Here is a 21271-nt window from a genome sequence, read left to right on the forward strand (position 1 = left end):
GCGAGAAGTCATATAACATCCTCTTTCCTTGTATAGACCAGATGGTTTCCTCAACACAACCTTTTTAGGGTTAATGGTCTTGACAGCTACAAAAGCCTTGGGTAACATTTTTCACTGCAATTGTGTATTTCCGTGTAGCTGGGTGGAGGCAATCTGTACATATCAGCTAATTGGAAGAGGCATTACGGTAGGCTGCTTGTCACCAGACAATTGGGGAAGAAAAATGTTTCTTATGCAATATCATAGTTGGGGGGGGAGAAAGTAAATAGCCACTTTCTGCAAATGTGGCAATCATGACAGGGCCGCCTCTAGTGTTTTGGTGGCACCAAGCAAGATTTGGTTTCCCTCCAATTCCCTGCTGTAACATGATTTATGCCATTTTCATATCATGAGTGAGTGACTAACAAAAGCAAATGTGCACCCCCTGGATGGGGGGGCATCTTAGATTGCTGCCCTATGTACATAGTCATTCAACACTGGTCCCTTTAATGTTTACATACTGTTTTACCCACTTCATACGTATATTGTAATCTAGTCTCATCCTATATAACTACTACTGTACACACCTTTTCTATTCATATACTGTCCTTACACACTATTATATAGATATACAGTGCCGTCAGAAAATATTCACAACCCTTTACTTTCCACATTTTGTTGAGTTACAGCCTGAAATTAAAACTGATTAAATTGAGATTGAACATCTCATGGAGTTGGTCCCCCCTTCGCTGCTATAACAGCCTCCACTCTTCTGGGAAGGTTTTCCACTAGATGTTGGAAGATTGCTGTGGGGACTTCCTTCCATTCAGCCACAAGAGCATTAGTGAGGTTGGGCACTGATGTTGGGAGATTAAGCCTGGCTCGCAGTCGGCGTTCCAATTAATCCCAAAGGTGTTCGATGGGGTTGAGGTCTCTGTGTAGGCCAGTCAAGTTCTTCCACACCGATCGACAAACCATTTCTGTATGGACCTCGCTTTGTGCACAGGGGCATTGTCATGCTGAAACAGGAAAGGGCCTTCTCCAAACTGTTGCCACAAAGTTGGAAGCACAGAATTGTCTAGAATGTCATTGTATGCTCTAGCGTTAAGATTTCCCTTTACTGGAACTAAGGGGCCTAGCCCAAACCATGAAAAACAGCCCCAGACCATTATTCCTCCTCCACCAAACTTTACAGTTGGCACTATGCATGCGGGCATGTAGCGTGCTCCTGGCATCCGCCAAACACAGATTTGTCCGTCGGACTGCCAGATGGTGAAGCGTAATTAATCACTCCAGAGAACGCATTTCCACTGCTCCAGAGTCCAGCTTTACACCACTCCAGCCGACACATGGCATTGCGCATGGTGATCTGAGGCTTGTGTGCGGCTGCTTGGCCATGGGAACACATTTCATGAAGCTCCCGACGAACAGTTCTTGTACTGACGTTGCTTCCAGAGGCAGTCTGGAACTCGGTAGTGAGTGTTGCAACCGAGGACAGACGATTTTTACGCGCTTCGGCACACGGCGGTCCCGTTCTGTGAGCTTGCATGGCCTACCACTTCACGGCTGAGCAGTTGTAGCTCCTAGACGTTTCCACTTCACAATAACAGCACTTACAGTTGACCGGGCAGCTCTAGCAGGGCAGAAATTTGACGAACTGACTTGTTGGAAAGGTTGCATCCTATGACGGTGCCACGCTGAAAGTCACTGAGCTCTTCAGGAAGGCCATTCTACTGCCAATGTTTCTCTATGGCGATTGCATGGCTGTGTGCTTTATTTATTTTTTTACACCTGTCAGCAACTAAAATCCACTAATTTGAAGGGGTGTCCACATACAATATATACACAAAAGTAAGTTTAGTAATTTTTACAAATTAATAAAAAATGAAGCTTAAATGTCTTGAGTCAATAAGTATTCAACCCCTTTGTTATGGCAAGACTAAATAAGTTCAGGAGTAAAAATGTGAATTGAATATCCCTTTGAGAAAGGTGAAGTTACACCTTGTATGGTGTATCAATACACCCACTCACTACATAGATACAGGTGTCCTTCCTAACTCAGTTGCGGGAGAAGGAGGAAACCGCTCAGGGATTTCACCATGAGGCCAGTGGTGACTTTAAAACGATTAGAGTTAAATGGCTGTGATAGGAGAAAATTGAGGATGGATAAACATTGTAGGTACTCCACAATCCTAACCTAAATGACAGTGAAAAGGAAGCCTGTATGGAAGGAATATTCTCCAAAACATGCATCCTGTTTGCAATAAGGCACTAAAGTGAAACTGCAAAAATATTTGGCTAAGAAATTAACTTTATGTCCGGAATACAAAGCGTTATGTTTGGGGCAAGTCAATCACAACACATCACAGAGTAACATTTCATATTTTCAAGGATGGTGGTGGCTGCATCATGTTATGGTATGCTTGTCATCGGCAAGGACTAGGAATAGAGATAAGCACAGGCAAAATCCTAGAGGAAAACCTGGTTCAGTCTGCTTTATCTCCCAGACACTGGGAGATTAATTCACCTTTCAGCAGGACAATAGCCTGTGTCAGAGGAAGGCCCTAAAAATGGTCAGACTCCAGCACGGCAAGCGGTACCGGAGCACCAAGTCTAGGTCCAAGAGGCTTCTAAACAGCTTCTACCCCCAAGCCATAAGACTCCTGAACATCTAAACAAATGGCTACCCAGACTATTTGCATTGCCTGCCCCTCTGTTTATGATCTATGCATAGTCACTTTAATAACTCTACCTTCACGTACATATTGCCTCGACTGGCCCGCACATTGACTCTGTGCCGGTGCCCCCTGTATATAGCCTCGCTATTGTTATTTCACTGCTGCTCATACAGTGAGGGAAAAAAGTATGATCCCCTGCTGATTTTGTATGTTTGCCCACTGACAAAGAAATGATCAGTCTATAATTTTAATGGTAGGTTTATTTGAAGAGTGAGAGACAGAATAACAACAACAAAATCCAGAAAAACGCATGTGAAAAATGTTATAAATTGATTTGCATTTTAATGAGGGAAATAAGTATTTGACCCCCTCTCAATCAGAAAGATTTCTGGCTCCCAGGTGTTTTTTATACAGGTAACGAGCTGAGATTAGGAGCACACTCTTAAAGGGAGTGCTCCTAATCTCAGTTTGTTACCTGTATAAAAAGACACCTGTCCACAGAAGCAATCAATCAGATTCCAAACTCTCCACCATGGCCAAGACCAAAGAGCTCTCCAAGGATGTCAGGGACAAGATTGTAGACCTACACAAGGCTGGAATGGGCTACAAGACCATCGCCAAGCAGCTTGGTGAGAAGGTGACAACAGTTGGTGCGATTATACGCAAATGGAAGAAACACAAAAGAACTGTCAATCTCCCTCGGCCTGGGGCTCCATGCAAGATCTCACATCGTGGAGTTGCAATGATCATGAGAACGGTGAGGAATCAGCCCAGAACTACACAGGAGGATCTTGCCAATGATCTCAAGGCAGCTGGGACCATAGTCACCCAGAAAAAAATTGGTAACACACTACGCCGTGAAGGACTGAAATCCTGCAGCGCCCGCAAGGTCCTCCTGCTCAAGAAAGCACATATACAGGGCCGTCTGAAGTTTGCCAATGAACATCTGAATGATTCAGAGGAGAACTGGGTGAAAGTGTTGTGGTCAGATGAGACCAAAATCGAGCTCTTTGGCATCAACTCAACTCGCCGTGTTTGGAGGAGGAGGAATGCTGCCTATGACCCCAAGAACACCATCCCCACTGTCAAACATGGAGGTGGAAATATTATGCTTTGGGGGTGTTTTTCTGCTAAGGGGACAGGACAACTTCACCGCATCAAAGGGACGATGGACGGGGCCATGTACCGTCAAATCTTGGGTGAGAATCTCCTTCCCTCAGCCAGGGCATTGAAAATGGGTCGTGGATGGGTATTCCAGCATGACAATGACCCAAAACACACGGCCAAGGCAACAAAGGAGTGGCTCAAGAAGAAGCACATTAAAGTCCTGGAGTGGCCTAGCCAGTCTCCAGACCTTAATCCCATAGAAAATCTGTGGAGGGAGCTGAAGGTTCGAGTTGCCAAACGTCAGCCTCGAAACCTTAATGACTTGGAGAAGATCTGCAAAGAGGAGAGGGACAAAATCCCTCCTGAGATGTGTGCAAACCTGGTGGCCAACTACAAGAAACGTCTGACCTCTGTGATTGCCAACAAGGGTTTTGCCACCAAGTACTAAGTCATGTTTTGCAGAGGGGTCAAATACTTATTTCCCTCATTAAAATGCAAATCAATTTATAACATTTTTGACATGCTTCTTTCTGGATTTTTTGGTTGTTATTCTGTCTCTCACTGTTCAAATAAACCTACCATTAAAATTATAGACTGATCATGTCTTTGTCAGTGGGCAAACGTACAAAATCAGCAGGGGATCAAATACTTTTTTCCCTCACTGTATATATATATATATATATATATATATATATATATATATATATATACACACACATACACACACACACACCTGTTGTATTTAGCGCATGTGACAAATACAATTTGATCAAGGCCAAATATACACTGGTCGGCTTGAATATCTATGGTAAGACTTGAAAATCACTGACTAAAAATGATCAACCAACTTGACAGAGCTTGAAGAATTTTTGTAAGAATAGTGTGCAAATATTGTACAATCCAGGTGTGCAAAGCTCTTAGAGAGTTAACCAGAAAGACCCACAGCTGTAATTGCTGCCAAAGGTGATTCTAACATGAATCGACTCAGGGGTGTGAATACTTACTTAGATTTAATTTGTTTTTCATTTTTATAGTACTTTTTTTTTTTTAATCACTTTGTCATTATGGGGTATTGTGTGTAGATGGGGGAGGAAAAAACATCTAAGCTGTAACAAAGTGTGGAATAAGTCAATGGGTTATAACATTCTGATATTCCGGACGCTGACATTGCTCATTTGATAGTTCTTTATGTTTGTGGTGTGTGTATTGTTAGGTATTACTGCACTGCTGGAGCTAGAAACATAAGCATTCCGCTCACCTGCGATATCTACAAAATGTGTATACGACCATTAAAATGTGATTTGATTGAGGTCAGGGCCCCTGGGCATGTGCCTTCATGCCCTGTTAGTAATTCGGCCAAGGTTACTACAAGGTTTAGATAGCTGGCTAGACTAACTTACCTAGCAATCTATAAAATGTTAGCTGACAAGGGCTAGTCGATTGACTGTCAGTGACTGACATAGGAGTTCATGAGTTTAAGGAACAGACATTTAAATGGTTTTGGAATATGAGAAAGAATAGATGTCAGAATGAGGATTCAGGAGGGGAATGAGAATGGACCGCATGAAGCAGAGCACTGCAGTTGAAAGATCCAGGGGTGGACTCTAGAGTTTGGCTTGGAGTCTCAGGTAGACATCGTCCGGCCGTGGTAGTTAGGATGCTGTGATGGCAATCCCCAAAAAGAGAACTGGAGAGGAAGTGAGCCATTCTGGACGGTTGGCATTGAGGTTGAGGTAGTACAGGCGTATGGACAAGACGCCCACGGAGTGACCCAACCTTATACCCCAGGAGAGAAACCAGAAGCAACTGTGGCAAGGAATAAAACTGAGGAACGAGGCTCAGCTGGGGAGCAATCCTCTTGGCTGGTTGGGTAGGATTCGGTGCATGAAGTAGATGGTGTCCGTGAAATGAGGCAGAGACTGAGCCTGCATTGACTCAAGCAGTCTTCCAGAGATGAGCATGTTGTGGGCTATTGATGTCAGAGCAGATGTAGGAATTATAGGCTTGAAGGGACTAGCGTCCGAGGAGTTGTATGGTGTCTGGGATGCCATGTCGAGATGCCATGGATGCAGCTCTGATGCGGAAGGAGTGTCCGGAGAGTTGGTCAGCAGAATAGCAATACAGGGAGTGTTTGTCTAAGATGGGAATGGAATCATTGGCAAGGCAATGGAACCGGATTCGGTGAGGAATAGTGGATCAGATGGAGGCATGTTGAGATTGTCTTGGCTGTAGGAATTAGGTGAGTGGTTCGTAAGGGTTGAGGGTAGATAGTAGCCAGAACAGATAGACTAGTGTGGTTCTGCCAAACCAATCAGTTTACGGTGTTTGATGGTGAAGGTACCTGTCAAGGATGGCAATGTCTGACATGTTGAGAAGGGATGTAGGTTGAAGATGAGGATGTAAAATCGGAACATCGCAGGAAGCCAAAGAACACCAAAATAAACCAATCCCAGCGTGGAGAGACCGTGATGGAGTTGTAACTTGGTCTCATCTGGATGCAGGCAGACAGTATGTCAATGGGCTGGCGGCAGACTTCGGCGAGGCTGGGCTGTGGCCATCAGTCGAAGACTTGAACAGAGGCAGGTAGTTCACTGATCTAGGAGAGGGTATCAGCTGTTAAGATCAAGGGCCGAACCGCTGCAGGAGCAGTTGGCACATAACTGGCAGAGCTGGCTGGGATGTGGGTGTTTATTGCTGGTAGGGATGGACGGTGAGACGCTGCGGGGGTGGCAGTCACAGGACCGGAGGTCATCATTGGCAGAGCGAGTGGGTGAGCCGCAGCATCGAATGGGTGTCGAAGGCAAAACATTACCAGGTTGTTGGAGCACGGGGACAACGGCCAAAGGGGGGCAGAGCGGAGCAGAAAGCAGAGGCAGTGCGGGGGATGCATCAGGAGGCGAGAGGTAGTCACTGGCAGAGAGGGGCCAGCAGGACCTTGTAGGATCTGCTGGCGAAGCAAAGAGACTGGATGCGAATTGAAGTGGAGTGTTGGGTGGAGGAAGAGCCAGGACAGCCGTCTAGAGGGAATGCTGAGCCAGATGGCGGGGCTGGGATGCGGCCAGTAGTGAAAACTGGAACATCGAGGCAATCGGCTCACTGAACTGAGAGAAGGTCACAGATGTGAACAGGGGCCGAGCAAGCGAGAGCCGAGGGGGGAGAGGAGCCAAAGGCTGTGAAGATGAAGCAGGCAAGATAGTTGGGAGGACAGAGCAGGCAACCTGAAAACCAGTTGCACCACCAGCGGAGGCAGAACACGAGAGGTAGCGGGTAAAGGAAGCACTATGCTGAGAGAGGTCATCACTGGCAGAAAGGGTAGGCGAGCCACTGCTAAAGCAGTCCAGTGGGACCGGAGAGAAAAGTAGTAGGAAGAGGCAAGGGAGCAGGGGGCCAGAGCAGCCGTTGGATGCAGGGAGTACCCTGCCGGCATGGAGGAGACAGGGGCAGTGAGAGAGTGCGGGAGATCGGAGAGATGAATGTGTACCGGTGTCAGGTATTAGAGAGGGGGAGAGAGAGAGAAAGTCGGCCTGCTGGGCCGTCGGGGAGCTGTAGCTGCAGGGAGTTAGGCTGTGTCAGATGACAAGTTGTAATCTGAGGCTGGGAGAGAAGCACGGTGCAGAGCTGGTTTTGGAGGCCGAGTTGGTGTTGGAGGAATGAATATTCGGCAGTAGAGGCAGCAGGGGGTTTGCCGTCATGGTGGGCCTCGGGTGCATGGTGTCATCATGCAGTAGGCAACATGGGTGGATGTGGTCCCGGCAGGAGGGGCAGCCATACTCAACCGACCGGAGAGAGGAAGACGTAGTTTAGTGAAAGAAAAGGTACACAAGGGAGCGATCAAAATAGTGATAGAACAATCATGGCTGGACGGACGCCATGCAATGACATGAACATTGCATTTCTAGAGTGAGAAGGCCGGTCTGCAGGATGATAGGATGTGGCCAATACTGTATATGTTGAATTTGCAACAAACTGATAACATGGCCTGCAGTCACATGGACTGTTGCACACAAGACCCTGGACAAGCTTAATTAATGGCATTATGAAGAGTGCCATTCAGCTTTTATCAATTACTCTTAACGTGAATGGAAATGAATACGGAATGTATTGAAAATGATTTACTGTACCTGCGATGGTTGAACAGCCGGGACCAAGGAAGCGATGGTTGGCGGCACAGCCTTACGGTTCCACTGAGGAGCAGGGCATGCGGCTTGCATGTGTCCGGGAGATGCGCTGGTGCAGTCGGTGAAGCAGTGCCGTGGACAGTCAGGAAATGCACTCGGGAGAGCACACTGAGAATAGGCTGCGGAGCTGGCCGGTTTGGCGGAGAGGAAATGCCGTGAAAGCAGGTCCGTGATATATAAAGAGCCTGAAGACAGCAATTGAAAACAAAACAAAAGCATGAAACGCCAAGAGCCAACTGATTTTAACAGCAAAGTTGAAAGACGAACAGAGTAGAGGTTAGTGAACAAAACCTGACGGGAGCAGGTGCGACAAAATATAATTAACTTGCTGAGCGGAGAACTTGCTCAGCAAAACTTGATGAGGCTAGTAACAGTGTTGTGCAGCACGACATGCACTGCAGAACAAAGAGGAACGTCTTCTTCGATGAGGTTTAACGGCAGTTGGCATCCAATAAATGTTACATTACCGCCACCTACTAGACTGGAGTATAACTCCCTTATACTTTGCTTAAAAATAAAATAAAATAAATACAAATAAAAAATCAACAAATACCCTACCATCAAACCGGACACTCACTAAAAACCCACCACCTTACTCCACTATTTAAATCTAGTTAGTCTAACCTCAGGCCAACAGCCTGAAAGGACAGGACACCACCACTCAACACACCCTGTAACTCTGCGGCTGCCACCACAACCTCAATTTTCTGCTACTTATGGTCCATCCCTGCAGCACAGTTGATAACCATTGCTATAAAACGCAAAAAATCCAATCTTACTTAAGCATATATCATGTGTTGGCATATCCCTCTGTACTGGTACAGATCTACTACTCACACCACTACTCTCAGGATCCTTCCCCCTTGCCCAATCTTCCTCTACTTTCTTCACTGCCTCAAACCCTGGAAACATCAACCTGCCTCTCGCGCACCAGCTATTTCTGATCCTCAGGCCCATGGGCACCCCTACAATTAACATTCCACTACTTCCCCCAATGCTAAACATTCCTTTGTGATTAAGGAGCGTGAGGACAGGTGTGGAGGTAATTTGTACATGTAGGTAGGGGTAAAGTGACTTTGCATAAATAATAAACAGCGAGTAGGGGGGTCACTCCTACCGTTAGACTCATCTTTATCCTGACCCTCGGCGCAAGCCTCAGGTTCCGAGAACTTCACACCTACCACACTTCGCCCTCACTTCTATTTCTCCTCCAGTCGTCAATCTGGCGTACAGCTCACTCTGCTCACACTTTCTACGATCCTTCTTTAACAAATTATTTTTTAACAAACAATCTCCCTTTTTCCACCATCTGTTAACCAATTCAAGCTCACCCTCTTCCTCCCTCTCTTTTTCCCCTCCATTCCTCTTCCGTATTCCAAGTATATGTCTCCTTATGATAATACTGCACTTCTTGTTACGTCTTGTTCTCTCAAGGGACGGCATTTTCCCCTGGGCTAATCCTTTCTCCTCAATCACTCTGGCCGTGTACTGGGATTCTAAGAACTTAAACATTGCCTTCCTCTCAAGAAGAGGAATGTTAGTTTGGTCAGGTTTAAGTAGGGTGGCAGTGGTGATTAAGGAGCGTGAGGACAGGTTTGGAGACTGATTAGCAATGAGTTGCAGCGGATGCTTGTTGAGGACCTGCGTTCAAGGCAACTAGTTAAAGTGGTCTGGTCCCCTCGCCTGAATTTTTGTTCATTCTTAACATCATGAAAACTGCTGATACATGTTCTGTATTCTACTATGCTATCTCTCAACAGTAGGTTGAGTCCCCGAAAGACAGCACATAGTCTGCGTATAGGCAGCACTGCATGGAAGCATTTGTTATACTGCATACATAAAAGCTCTGATGTACAGTATGCAAGTCTGTGATTGTGCTGTGCTTTACTAAGGTGTGAGTGGGTATAAAAAAAAAAACTGAAGCAAGAACAACTGCTATACTTTTGGTAGTTCTGCTGAGCATTGTGCTCTGGGAACAAGGTGATAGTTGTTGGCTCTAACCTGAAATTGAGGGCACTTGTCTGCTTAAATTGGGTCCAGAAAGTGGCATTTTATTTGAAAATACACTCAAAGCCATTTGGAGCCGACATGGGCTTTGGCAGGATGAAGTGACAGACAGATCAGACAGGCTGGCCAGATCTGTAACATAAGGAGTGGGGAACTAAAGGGCAATTAGGAACAGCAGTGACCCAGCTCAAGGCCTCGCCTCCTCCCAGACTGCTCCCACAACCTGTGGCCTTTAGAAGATGGGAAAAACCTTCATATAAAACTGACGACATACACAGAAACTGTAAACAATTTTGTCAAAGAATGATGGAGCTTGCTGATGATGGGTTGAGTAAGTCAAAATATCAAGGTGAATGTCAGTCAATGGGTAACATTGGGAAACAGACTATTTAAAAAATAAATCATTTCCACTTTAGATGCAGATTAAGACACAGAATGGTGCTCCATTGGAGAAGACACCATGTCAATGCTAGACCGCTTCTTCTTTACAACAGCATTTTAAAGCACTATCAAGTCACACCGTTTTTAAAATGCAGTCAGGCCCCTAGGACAGCCCTGTCCACACTCATAACAGTCACAGACCCAGAAGTAAATGGAGCATAGAAATGGGAGCTGGTGTGACCGGATTACACATGGGGAGATGGCTTGGTTCCTGTTGTCATCCAAAACCAGACACTGTCAGGGGAGTCCCGACATGAAGGGGATTTGGCTGTTGGATTCAGAGAGGTTGGAGGCAAACCAAAATGTCTATTCAGCCGTGATGATGTGCCTCCTGACAAGGTTTTCGTTTTGATGCTGTGGTTGAGGGATTTCAGCAGTGCTTTGCACAGGTCAAAACATAATGCAATGTCATAATGCAGTCTCATGATAAATAAACAAAGTTTACGCTCTTCCAGAAAAACAATATGCATGCATGACCAACATTGAAATTGAGTTTTGAGCTTGCATTGCAGTTGCTAGAGTGCAAAATAATATTTTGGTCTCTGACAACTTTAGAAAATAATGGAAATGCAGCACCAATTCATCGGTCTTCCTTTTCCAACTGATTTATGCAGTCCATGGAGTATAATATCAAAATATATACTATATATAAAATGTATTTTATTTTGTATTTTTATTAACACCAATCTTGCCGATTTGAGGATAGTTTTGAACGTTCTACTAAAAATAAAATGTGACATTATCTGCAAGTCGCTCTGTAATAAAAAAATAAATAAAATGGTGGGTGTTTATACAATACATGACCAAAAGTATAAAAGGACACCTGCTCGTTCCAGAATTCCAAAATCATGGGCATTAATATGGAGTTGGTCCCCCTTTTGCTGCTATAACAGCCTCCACTCTTCTGGGAAGGCTTTCCACTAGATGTTGGGACATTGCTGAGGGGACTTGCTTCCATTCAGCAACGAGCATTAGTGAGATCCGGCAATGATATTGGGCAATTAGGCCTGTCTCGCAGTCAGCGTTCCAATTCATCCCAAAGGTGTTCGATGGGATTGAGGTCAGGACTCTGTGCAGGCCAGTCAAGTTCTTCCACACAGATCTCAGCAAACCATTTCTGTATGGACCTTGCTTTGTGCACAGGGGCATTGTCATGCTGAAACAGGAAATGACCTTCCCCAAACTGTTGCCACAAAGTTGGAACCACAGAATCGTCTAAAATGTAATTGTATGCTGTAGCGTTAAGATTTCCCTTCACTGGAACTAAGGGGCCTAGCCCAAACCATGAAAAACAGCCCCAGATCATTATTCTTTACACTTGGCACTATGCTTGCGGGCAGGTAGTGTTCTCCTGGCATCCGCCAAACCCAGATTTGGCCGTCGGACTGCCAGATGGTGAAGCATGATTCATCAATCCAGAGAATGCATTTCCACTGCTCCAGAGTCCAATGGCGGCGAGCTTTACACCACTCCAGCAGAAGCTTGTCTTTGCGCTTGGTGATCTTAGGCTTGTGTGCGGCTGCTCGGCCATGGAAACCCATTTCATGAAGCTCCCGATGAACAGTTCTTGTTCTGACGTTGCTTCCAGAGGCAGTGTCGAACTCGGTAGTGAGTGTTGCAACCGAGGACAGGCAATTTTTACGCACTACGTAATTTTTTGGCGGTTCCGTTCTGTGAGCTTGTGTGGCCTACCACGTCGCGGCTGAGCCGTTGTTTCTCCAAGACGTTTCTACTTCACAATAACAGCACTTACAGTTGACCGGGGCAGCTCTAGCAGGGCAGAAATTTGACCAACTGACTTGTTGGAAAGGTGGCATCCTATGATGGTGCCATGTTGAAAGTCACTGAGCTCTTCAGTAAGGCCATTCTACTGCCAATGTTTGTCTATGGAGATTGCATGGCTGTGTGCTTTATACACCTGTCAGCAAACAGGTGTGGCTGAAATAGCCGAAACCACTAATTTGAAGCGGTGTCCACATACTTTTATATATAGTGTATTTTTCAAGGGAGTATTATACGTTTGCATGAATTGGAAATGATTTTTTTTGCATATCCCAACTCCCAGAGACGGCCAGTGTCAGCCATTATCAATGGCGACCCTGGAGCATTTATGGTTAAATGCTTTGCTCAAGGGCACAGAGATTTTTCACCTTGTCGGCTCGGGGATTGAAACTAGCGACTTTTAGGTTACTGGCACAACGCTCTAACCGCTAGGCTACCTGCCGCCTCTAAGAGCGTATGCTATGACTAAAATGTCAATGTGAATGTAAACAATGAACTGCTGGGTGCGATCAAAAGCAGACAATCTCGCAACAAAAATAAATAAATACTACTTATCTCAACATCTGGCCGATTTTCCAGCACAATCAAACCTAAATGAGAACAGCCAGAATCGTAGAGACAATCCCGCAAAAATGATACAATACATTATTTATTTACAACAAATATCAAATCACATACAGAGTATTAGTTGCCCTATAGTGCGTGGATAATGGTGCGACTCTTGAGCTGTTCAACGTACTCCTTGGCCTGGTCGAAGCCAGTCTTCTGCTCTGCCTTCGGTGGATGCCCCTCTACCAGCTTGACAAAGTAGTGGCAGTGCACTTTATCCATGATCCCAAACATTCCTCTGCCATGGTAACGGATACGTTTCAGGTACTTCCCCTTGTTGGAGAACGATTCCGCTGAAGAGAGGGAGAAGGGGATAAAGAGTGTGTGAAAGATTGTGTGTGTGCGCGCGCGTGAGAGAGAGATAGAACACAATGACAGATTTCATTCCAGAATTGCATTTGAATGTCAATCACATCATTTGTTTATCTATAATAACCTCTGCATTACATTTGCATAAATCATACCCAGCCTCTGAAGTGAAGAAAAGTCTATTTTCCGGCATCTAAAATTACATCCCTATTGTGATTTATCAAGAAATTTCCATTTATTTTTCCATTTGAAACAGTTAGGATGTGATTAGAATGCACTATACACCCTTTAATGATCACCAACACTTTACTCTAACCTTGTGTTAAAACAATTTACATCCAGGAATTCGATCATGCCATTTAGGGCAAGCATGGGCAATTTCTGTCATACCTTTTATTGTGAGAGGATTCGAACAAGATATTATGTGTATGAAGTTGTGTATTAGAGACTATCTGCACTTTAGAGATTATTTGCACTGACTAGTATCCACAGATCCAACCCTTACACAAACACACAAGCACTCACACAGTCAATACTGCTGTTCTATTATATACTGTTCGATTATATACTAGTTATTCTACTATGTGACCGAGACACTACCCACATATGTAAATATAGTCTATTATTACTATGCATACTACCTCTTCTATTACTTATTTATGACTTATTATTATTTATTATTATTGATATTGATTAACGTACTGCATTGAGGGAGCTAGCACACAAGCATTTTGCTGCGCCTTTTATACCTGCTGTAAACTGTATATGAGACTAATACAATTTGATGTGTAAGATTTCAAGAAGATGTACGACAGTTGACTCTTACCAACATATAAATTGGACTTGTATTCCACATTGTGATTCCTGACTGCCATCTCCTGGGCTTCCAAGAGAACCTTAGAAATACAACAATGTATCACATCATGAAAGACAGCGGCCAAACACTGACAACTACAGAACTACTGGACACAGGCAGGTCACCGGTGATACAAATCAGTACTCGACGTCCATCCATGTCTGAGGACGTCGGGAGATGACGTGGAAACAAGGCCACTAGGGGCAACAGTGAGCGCTGTAGGTTTCGGTTTTGCTAGGGCATTGTTGACGGGGATGGCAGATGGGCGCAAGCATCTGCCTCTGGTTCAAAAGGTTGCATGTTCGAATCCAGCGATAGAAAGTTGTTTTTGATATTTTTATTTTAAGCCTATCCCAAACCTTAACCCTTACCATTCGGAGTTAATGCCTAAACTTAAACACTTTGAAATTTGATGTTTGAGAAACATGGATGGACGCCTAAAGCAAATGTTGCATTGTTTTCCAAAACTAGCTAAAGCATGCTGTAGACAGTCACACAAGGATAAAATATAGGAGCTAAAACATACCTCTTTCATGATCTTTGCCCCCTTTTTGTCGTTGAACTCAAGCTGTGCAATGGCCTCGTCAATGGTCATTCCTCTGATCTGTTGGAGGAATACAGAAGAGGAAGTCAACCAATAGCGGAGATGCATAAAAATGACAGCCCCCATGCACTTACCACAAATGCCTTGTTGGCTAAGTTCGCCTTATTGTGCATTGCTCTGTTACTCTTTTGTATTATCATTACCACAGTATACATGATCCCAATTTTACCTCCAAGATGCTGCCAATTTGAAAAACCTAAAAAAGTAGATGGTGCTGATTTACTGGTGCATTGAACCATGTTGCACGCTGTAGTTTAAAAACTCGGTAGATAGTGCTAAAACAATGACAACTTTATGCACCTTTGCCATTATACTGTATAATTTTAAAAAGGTTCAATGCAGCCGTTTTGATCTCAATTTCAAAGAATTTCTGATTAACAATTAAGTACCTTACTGTGATTGTTTTAAATAAAAATGGTAAAAAATAAATGAAAATAGGTTCTTAGTAAAGAGCATTTTCTCAAGCAACAATTTTGGTAGGACTGCCTGGGAGTGTTCTGAGTGGGGAGGGGAAAATGGAAAACTAGCTGTTATTGAGAGGTTTGAAAATCTTTTTGGTCTATTAACTAATTTACCGCCTGGTGATGTCACCAGCCAGGCCAAAACTCCATCCCACCAAAACAGGCTGGAATTTTAGTCTTTTCAAACAACTCTTACACTAAAAAGGGCTTATCACCACTTTCACAGTATTACTCGAACCTCAGATGGAAATATATATATAAAAACACAGGACAATCACGTTTTTGACCACACTCGGCATTTAACAAAACAGCATACTTAAAACGACACAACCTACAAGTAAGGCTTTCAGAGAAGGTCAGTTTTTCATTGTTTTATGACAACCAATCTATGGGACAGGCACAAGGAAGGCACTGGACAACAACCCACTAGGAAAAAGTGAACGCAGGGAAGGCCATAGCAGTGTATACGACGATGCTATCCCTCTTGGACAACATCGTCACTTAAAAACCCATCACTGAAAACGTCCCCATGTGCTTCACGAATCTTGAATAAAATTCCATTTGAAATTACTTTGGACCTTATAGCCTACCATTGGGAATTTTAGCCAAAATATCCACAGGAAAGCATTATTAAAAGGCCTAGTGCAGTCAAAAATATGTTTTTGTGTGTTTTGTATTATATTGTTCCAGGGTTTCCTTTAGCTGGTATTTTGCGGGATTTGACCCCCCCCCCACAAAAAAATGAAAAGCCGAAAAAATTTGTTGCCAGACAAATTGACTGGGAGAAATAAATATCAAATTGCAAAATAATGCTTTATATTCATTGATGGAAATACCAATGACCTTAATGCTTTTCGGTCTATAGCTTAATTAGCATAATTGTGTGGAAATAAATTGCTGCATGTGTATTTACATTAGTCATGTATTTTATTTATCACACGCGCACAACATGCAGTCAGAGCCTATTTTGAGCAGAATATCACCTCAGACTGCGCTAGACCTGTTGCAGCTACTCAGCTCACTGTTGCTGGAGTGAAACGTGCTTTTATAAGACCAGTCATTGCGCAACATTTCTAAATGCAATTGTGTGTTAAAAAAACTTGGACACGATTAAAAATAGTTACCATTTCTATTTCTCAACTGTTAATTGAAGTGCCACTCCCATTTAAGTGCATAGGGAACAGTAGGCAGAATATCAGTTCGTCACTCACCACTTTGCAATGTGAGCTTGAGGCAGTAGGCTATGCATTTTGAAAACACATAATTGTTTGAAACCTGACAAAAATACTTCCTCATATGCCATTGAAACCAGCATTTCTCTCCTGTTCTGTTGGTTTTCATAAACTTTACCTAAACCCTTCAATGGATTCTTCCAGGTTAATTCTGAAATCTATTTAACTGCGATAACCTTCACCCTCCCCACTGCCGTACCTCACATAGTCAGAGGTAACATAGTCTGGAATTCTTATCTTCACATTGCCAAAACATCATCCCTCAATAACTTCAAGCGAAGACTGGAGGTCAGCCTGATGAACCAAACTACTCAGTAATTTCCTCCATTGTCACGATAATTATTTACTCTCAATGGTTGAACTCAACTATTTCAGTGTCTCTGTGCATCTCCCAAAGGTTGTAATGCTTTGGATCAAGAAACGGACAGAGCCCCCGTCTGCAATAGTCAGGTTGTCTTTATTCAGAGAATTCTGCCCCTCACAATGAGGACCAACCTTATATATACACACACACACACACACATTCTTTGTCCCGAGAGACACTCCGACTTGGTTTCACAATATTATAACACAACAACAATTATACTCTCCACTCTGGGTGGGGGGGTGGTGTCTCAGTTTCACAACCCCTCTTTCATAAGCTGTTCTGATTTCTCAGACTAGACTTCCTCGTTTCCCACAACAGTTATATTCTTACCCCATGATTAAAAGCTCAACGTTACTCTTTAGCAATGGTACCTAACCTGTTTACCCACTATTTGGAAACAACAGTCTAAGCCTATAGTGAAAATAATTTGCTTCATCACATCATGCAATATTGGTTAACTAGTACATCATACTTAAAACAAGAACATGTCACAATTCTATTTAAGGGTGGAACATTTAGTCATTACTTTTAACCTGTATATATTTAATTTCTATATCATCCATATAGTGCATTCGGAGAGTATTCAGACCACTTCCCTTTTTCCACATTTTGTTACGTTACAGCCTTATTCTAAAATGTATTAAATACATTTTTTTCATCATCAATCTACACACAATACCTCATGACAAAGCGAAACAGGTTTAGTTTTTTTGCTAAAATAAATAAATACCTTATTTACATAAGTATTCAGACCCTTTGCTATGAGACTCGAAATTGAGCTCAGGTGCATCCTGTTTCCATTAATCATCTTTGAGACGTGGTCCTCTGTAGCTCAGCTGGTAGAGCACGGCGCTTGTAACGCCAAGGTAGTGGGTTCGATCACCGGGACCACCCATACACAAAAATGTATGCACGCATGACTAAGTCGCTTTGGATAAAAGCGTCTGCTAAATGGCATATTATTTATTATTATTATGTTTCTACAACTTGATTGGAGTCCACCTGTGGTAAATTCTATTGATTGGACATGATTTGGAAAGGCACACACCGGTCTAAATAAAAGGTCCCACAGTTGACAGTGCATGTCAGAGCAAAAACCAAACCATGAGGTCGAAGGAATTGTCCGTAGAGCTCCGAGACCGGATTGTGTCGAGACACAGAAGGTCCAAGAACACAGTGGCCTCCATCATTCTTAAATGGAAGATATTTGGAACCACCAAGACTCTTCCTAGAGCTGGCCGCCGGCCAAACTGAGCAATTGGGGGAGAAGGGCCTTGGTCAGGGAGGTGACCAAGAACCCAATGGTCACTCTGACAGAGCTCCAGAGTTCCTCTGTGGAGATGGGAGAACCTTCCAGAAGGACAACCATCTCTGCAGCACTCCACCAATCAGGCCTTCATGGTAGAGTGGCCAGATGGAAGCCACTCCTCAGTAAAAGACACATGACAGCCCGCTTGGAGTTTGCCAAAAGGCTCCTAAAGGACTCAGACCATGAGAAACAAGATTCTCTGGTCTGATGAAACCAAGATTGAACTCTTTGGCCTTAATGCCAAGCATCACGTCTGGAGGAAACCTGGCACCATCCCTACGGTGAAGCACGGTGGTGGCAGCATCATGCTGTGGGGATGGTTTTAAGCGGCAGGGACTGGGAGACTAGTCAGAATCGAGGGAAAGATGAACGGAGCAAATCTAAATGTGATTTCTGTCATTCTAAGCACTGTGGGTGGACACCCTAATGTGTTACGCACCCAATGCATATGGGTACGATACATTTCTCAAATGGCTGGTAAATTAAAATCTTCCCGGTCACGTTGTCCAGCACCACATTTTCCTAACGGAAACTCTATTGTGCAACAGCCGATGAAACTAACACTGTAAAAGTATGAAGAAATTTGATCAGTGTTATTTCCTGATAGTTGCTGGTTGAAAATACAACCTCAACAGGACCTTCAAATGAGCATGTTTTGCATGGGTGAAGTTTTGGCTTGCCTGGTGACAGACGGTATAAGTTAATATATACCAATAACAAAGAGAGTTCCAAGCCCCTCTGCCAATAACAGCTAGTTTTCAGATTACATATCTCAGTTGGTAGAGCATGGCGTTTGCAACGCCAGGGTTGTGGGTTCGATTCCCACGGGGGGCCAGTATAAAAAAAATTATAAAATAAAGATATGTATGCACTCACTAACTGTAAGTCGCTCTGGATAAGAGTGTCTCCTAAATGACTAAAATGTAAATGTAAAATCCCTCCCCACTCAGACCACTCCCAGACAGTCATAGCAAAATTATTGCTTGAGAAAAATGTTTTTGCACATAAATAATATTTCTGACAGTTTTAAAGGAAAGCTATTACAGTTAGGTCCTTAACTGAAATGATTACCCAGAAATGATTTGATATTGAGATAAAACGTCTGTATTGGGCCTTTAAACAGACTTTTCAAACGTGGGTCTGTTGCAGGTGCCTGAAATCACATCCTCTCCGCTTCACCTCATGTCATAATAAAAGTCCTGCATGTGTGCCATATCTGTGCAAGCAAGCACATTGTGTTCAATTGATTGCCGCATGCGTGGGAAAAAAATAACAATAAAATAAAAATACTGGAGATGCTCCACTTTACAATAACTTAGTAAAACGGGGATCTCCTTGCAAGAGGAAAAAGCCCTTGCACAGAAAATAGTTAGGAGGAGAGCCATGATGTACTCCCTATGCTCCCAATTGGGGCAAGAAGATTAAGTCAAGAAAGTACATGTCTATGAGCTTTTGAGTGGAGCATCTAAAGACTGAGAATATGCAGTAAAATTCTGTTCTGTTTAGGGCTACTTGGAAGGTGTTCAGCATGTTGCTTTTACATTCAAACCTGCTAGACACTCACCATATTTGCGAGATACCACATCTTGTCCTTGCTGTACTTGATTTGCCTCCTGCAGTGGTGCACCTCCTGTGAAACAAATATATTGGTCTGAATTTGGTATACCACAACAACTGAAAACCACTGTTTAACAATAAATTGCCAGATCTGGAATGATTTCCATGGAAACACATTTTATTTGTATTTATTTAACCATAACTACTGTATGTATCACTTTGTTGTTGGAACTCACTGCAGGTCTTCGTGCTTCATCAGGCTGCTGTGGTGGGAACATTTGCAGGTTCTTCCTGTCCCAGTTCTTGTTGACATCTAATGAGGCGCTGGTGTGGATGCAGGAGAGCCTCTGGGGTTTACCAAAAGCAAATAACCTGCCAGGGTAGAGAAGAGAACTTAACTAAGAAGCTAGCTAGCTAGCTAACGTTAGATAAGTTAGACAGTAGAAAGAGGCGCAATAAAATAAAAATTGGGCAAATACTTGTAATAGGCACAATTCTGGAAGTTGTATGCACATGTATAATTTGACTGCTTGATATGTCCTTTACTGAAATGACAGCGCTGTTAGCTAAAGTTAGCTGGTTCTCCTTACCTTGAGTGTATCTGCCCAGCAACACTCCTGAGTAGTGTGAACCCTATGAAAACATGTTAAGTTCATTCTAACCCACACTTTAGAAGAGGTAGAGAATGAAAAAGACATCTGCATTTCAAGTAAAATATTATTTGACTTACCACCGCCTGCCATTACGGAGGTCGCCATGTTGAATGTATTACGTCGTCAACACGTTTTGCTTTACGGCAGGGGCACAGTCTCGTTAAAAGGTACGGTCGTTGCACAGCCATAACGTCATAAACCCCGCCTATTTCTAAAATGTATCTTCTTAAAATATGATTTTAAACCTAACCCTAACCTTAACACACTGCTAACCTTATGCCTTACCCTAACTTTAAAATGAAAACCAAAAAGCAATTTTTTGTTTATATAATTACTTCGATATAGCCAAGTTGGACTTTGTGGCTGTGGTAACTAGTGGATACTGCTGCTCCTTTTCAGGGCTCCATCGTCTATCTTCTTGAAATTTGTATTGGCAGATCGCAACCATCAAAGGTAAATACACCGCCACCTACTGTACTGGAGTGTTAGGCCGGTCACGCCCTCCCTATTAATCTATTTCTCTTATTTAGCCCCATGTTTCTGCCTACTGTTCTGGAGTGTGAATTCATTACACTTTGTGACACACGGGATGGGGAAAAGGGAAGCAAAATTGTCCTACCAACACATTTTACATTTTAGTCATTTAGCAGACGCTCTTTTCCAGAGCGACTTACAGTTAGTGAGTGCATACATTTTTAATACAAATATCATCCTGAATATTACATACACACACACAAACACTTTATTGATAATGTTGATGTGATTTGACATTATGATGTCTTTAGCAGTTCCTCAGTGCCTGTTGGAATAACTATGGCAGTCTATCTAAGCACACTCTCCACACCAGCGCACTCCAACCCTGTTCCTGGAGAGCTACCATCCTGTGGGTTAACTCCAACCCGGTTCCTGGAGAGCTACCGTCCTGTAGGTTAACTCCAACCCTGTTCCTGGAGAGCTACCGTCCTGTAGGTTAACTCCAACCCTGTTCCTGGAGAGCTACCGTCCTGTAGGTTAACTCCAACTCTGTTCCTGGAGAGTTACCGTCCTGTAGGTTAACTCCAACCCTGTTCCTGGAGAGCTACCGTCCTGTAGGTTAACTCCAACCCTGTTCCTGGAGAGCTACCGTGCTGTAGGTTAACTCC

At 43.5% G+C, this 21271-nt stretch overlaps 1 protein-coding gene across 1 annotated transcript; it reads right to left on the reverse strand.

The window, feature by feature from the left end:
• Positions 1–12803: 12803 nt before the first annotated feature.
• On the reverse strand, positions 12804–20251 carry mrpl22 (mitochondrial ribosomal protein L22). The gene is made up of 7 exons (XM_084169592.1): positions 20207–20251; positions 20067–20109; positions 19713–19848; positions 19484–19549; positions 14473–14550; positions 13917–13986; positions 12804–13074 (listed from the first exon to the last, which is right to left on the reverse strand). Exons 1-7 carry the CDS (start codon positions 20232–20234, stop codon positions 12866–12868), a joined length of 630 nt encoding a protein of 209 aa, XP_084025718.1. The 5' UTR covers positions 20235–20251; the 3' UTR covers positions 12804–12865.
• Positions 20252–21271: the final 1020 nt, after the last annotated feature.

This window comes from Coregonus lavaretus (genome assembly GCF_964263955.1).
Source record: "Coregonus lavaretus genome assembly, chromosome: 10".
NCBI classification, from domain to species: domain Eukaryota; kingdom Metazoa; phylum Chordata; class Actinopteri; order Salmoniformes; family Salmonidae; genus Coregonus; species Coregonus lavaretus.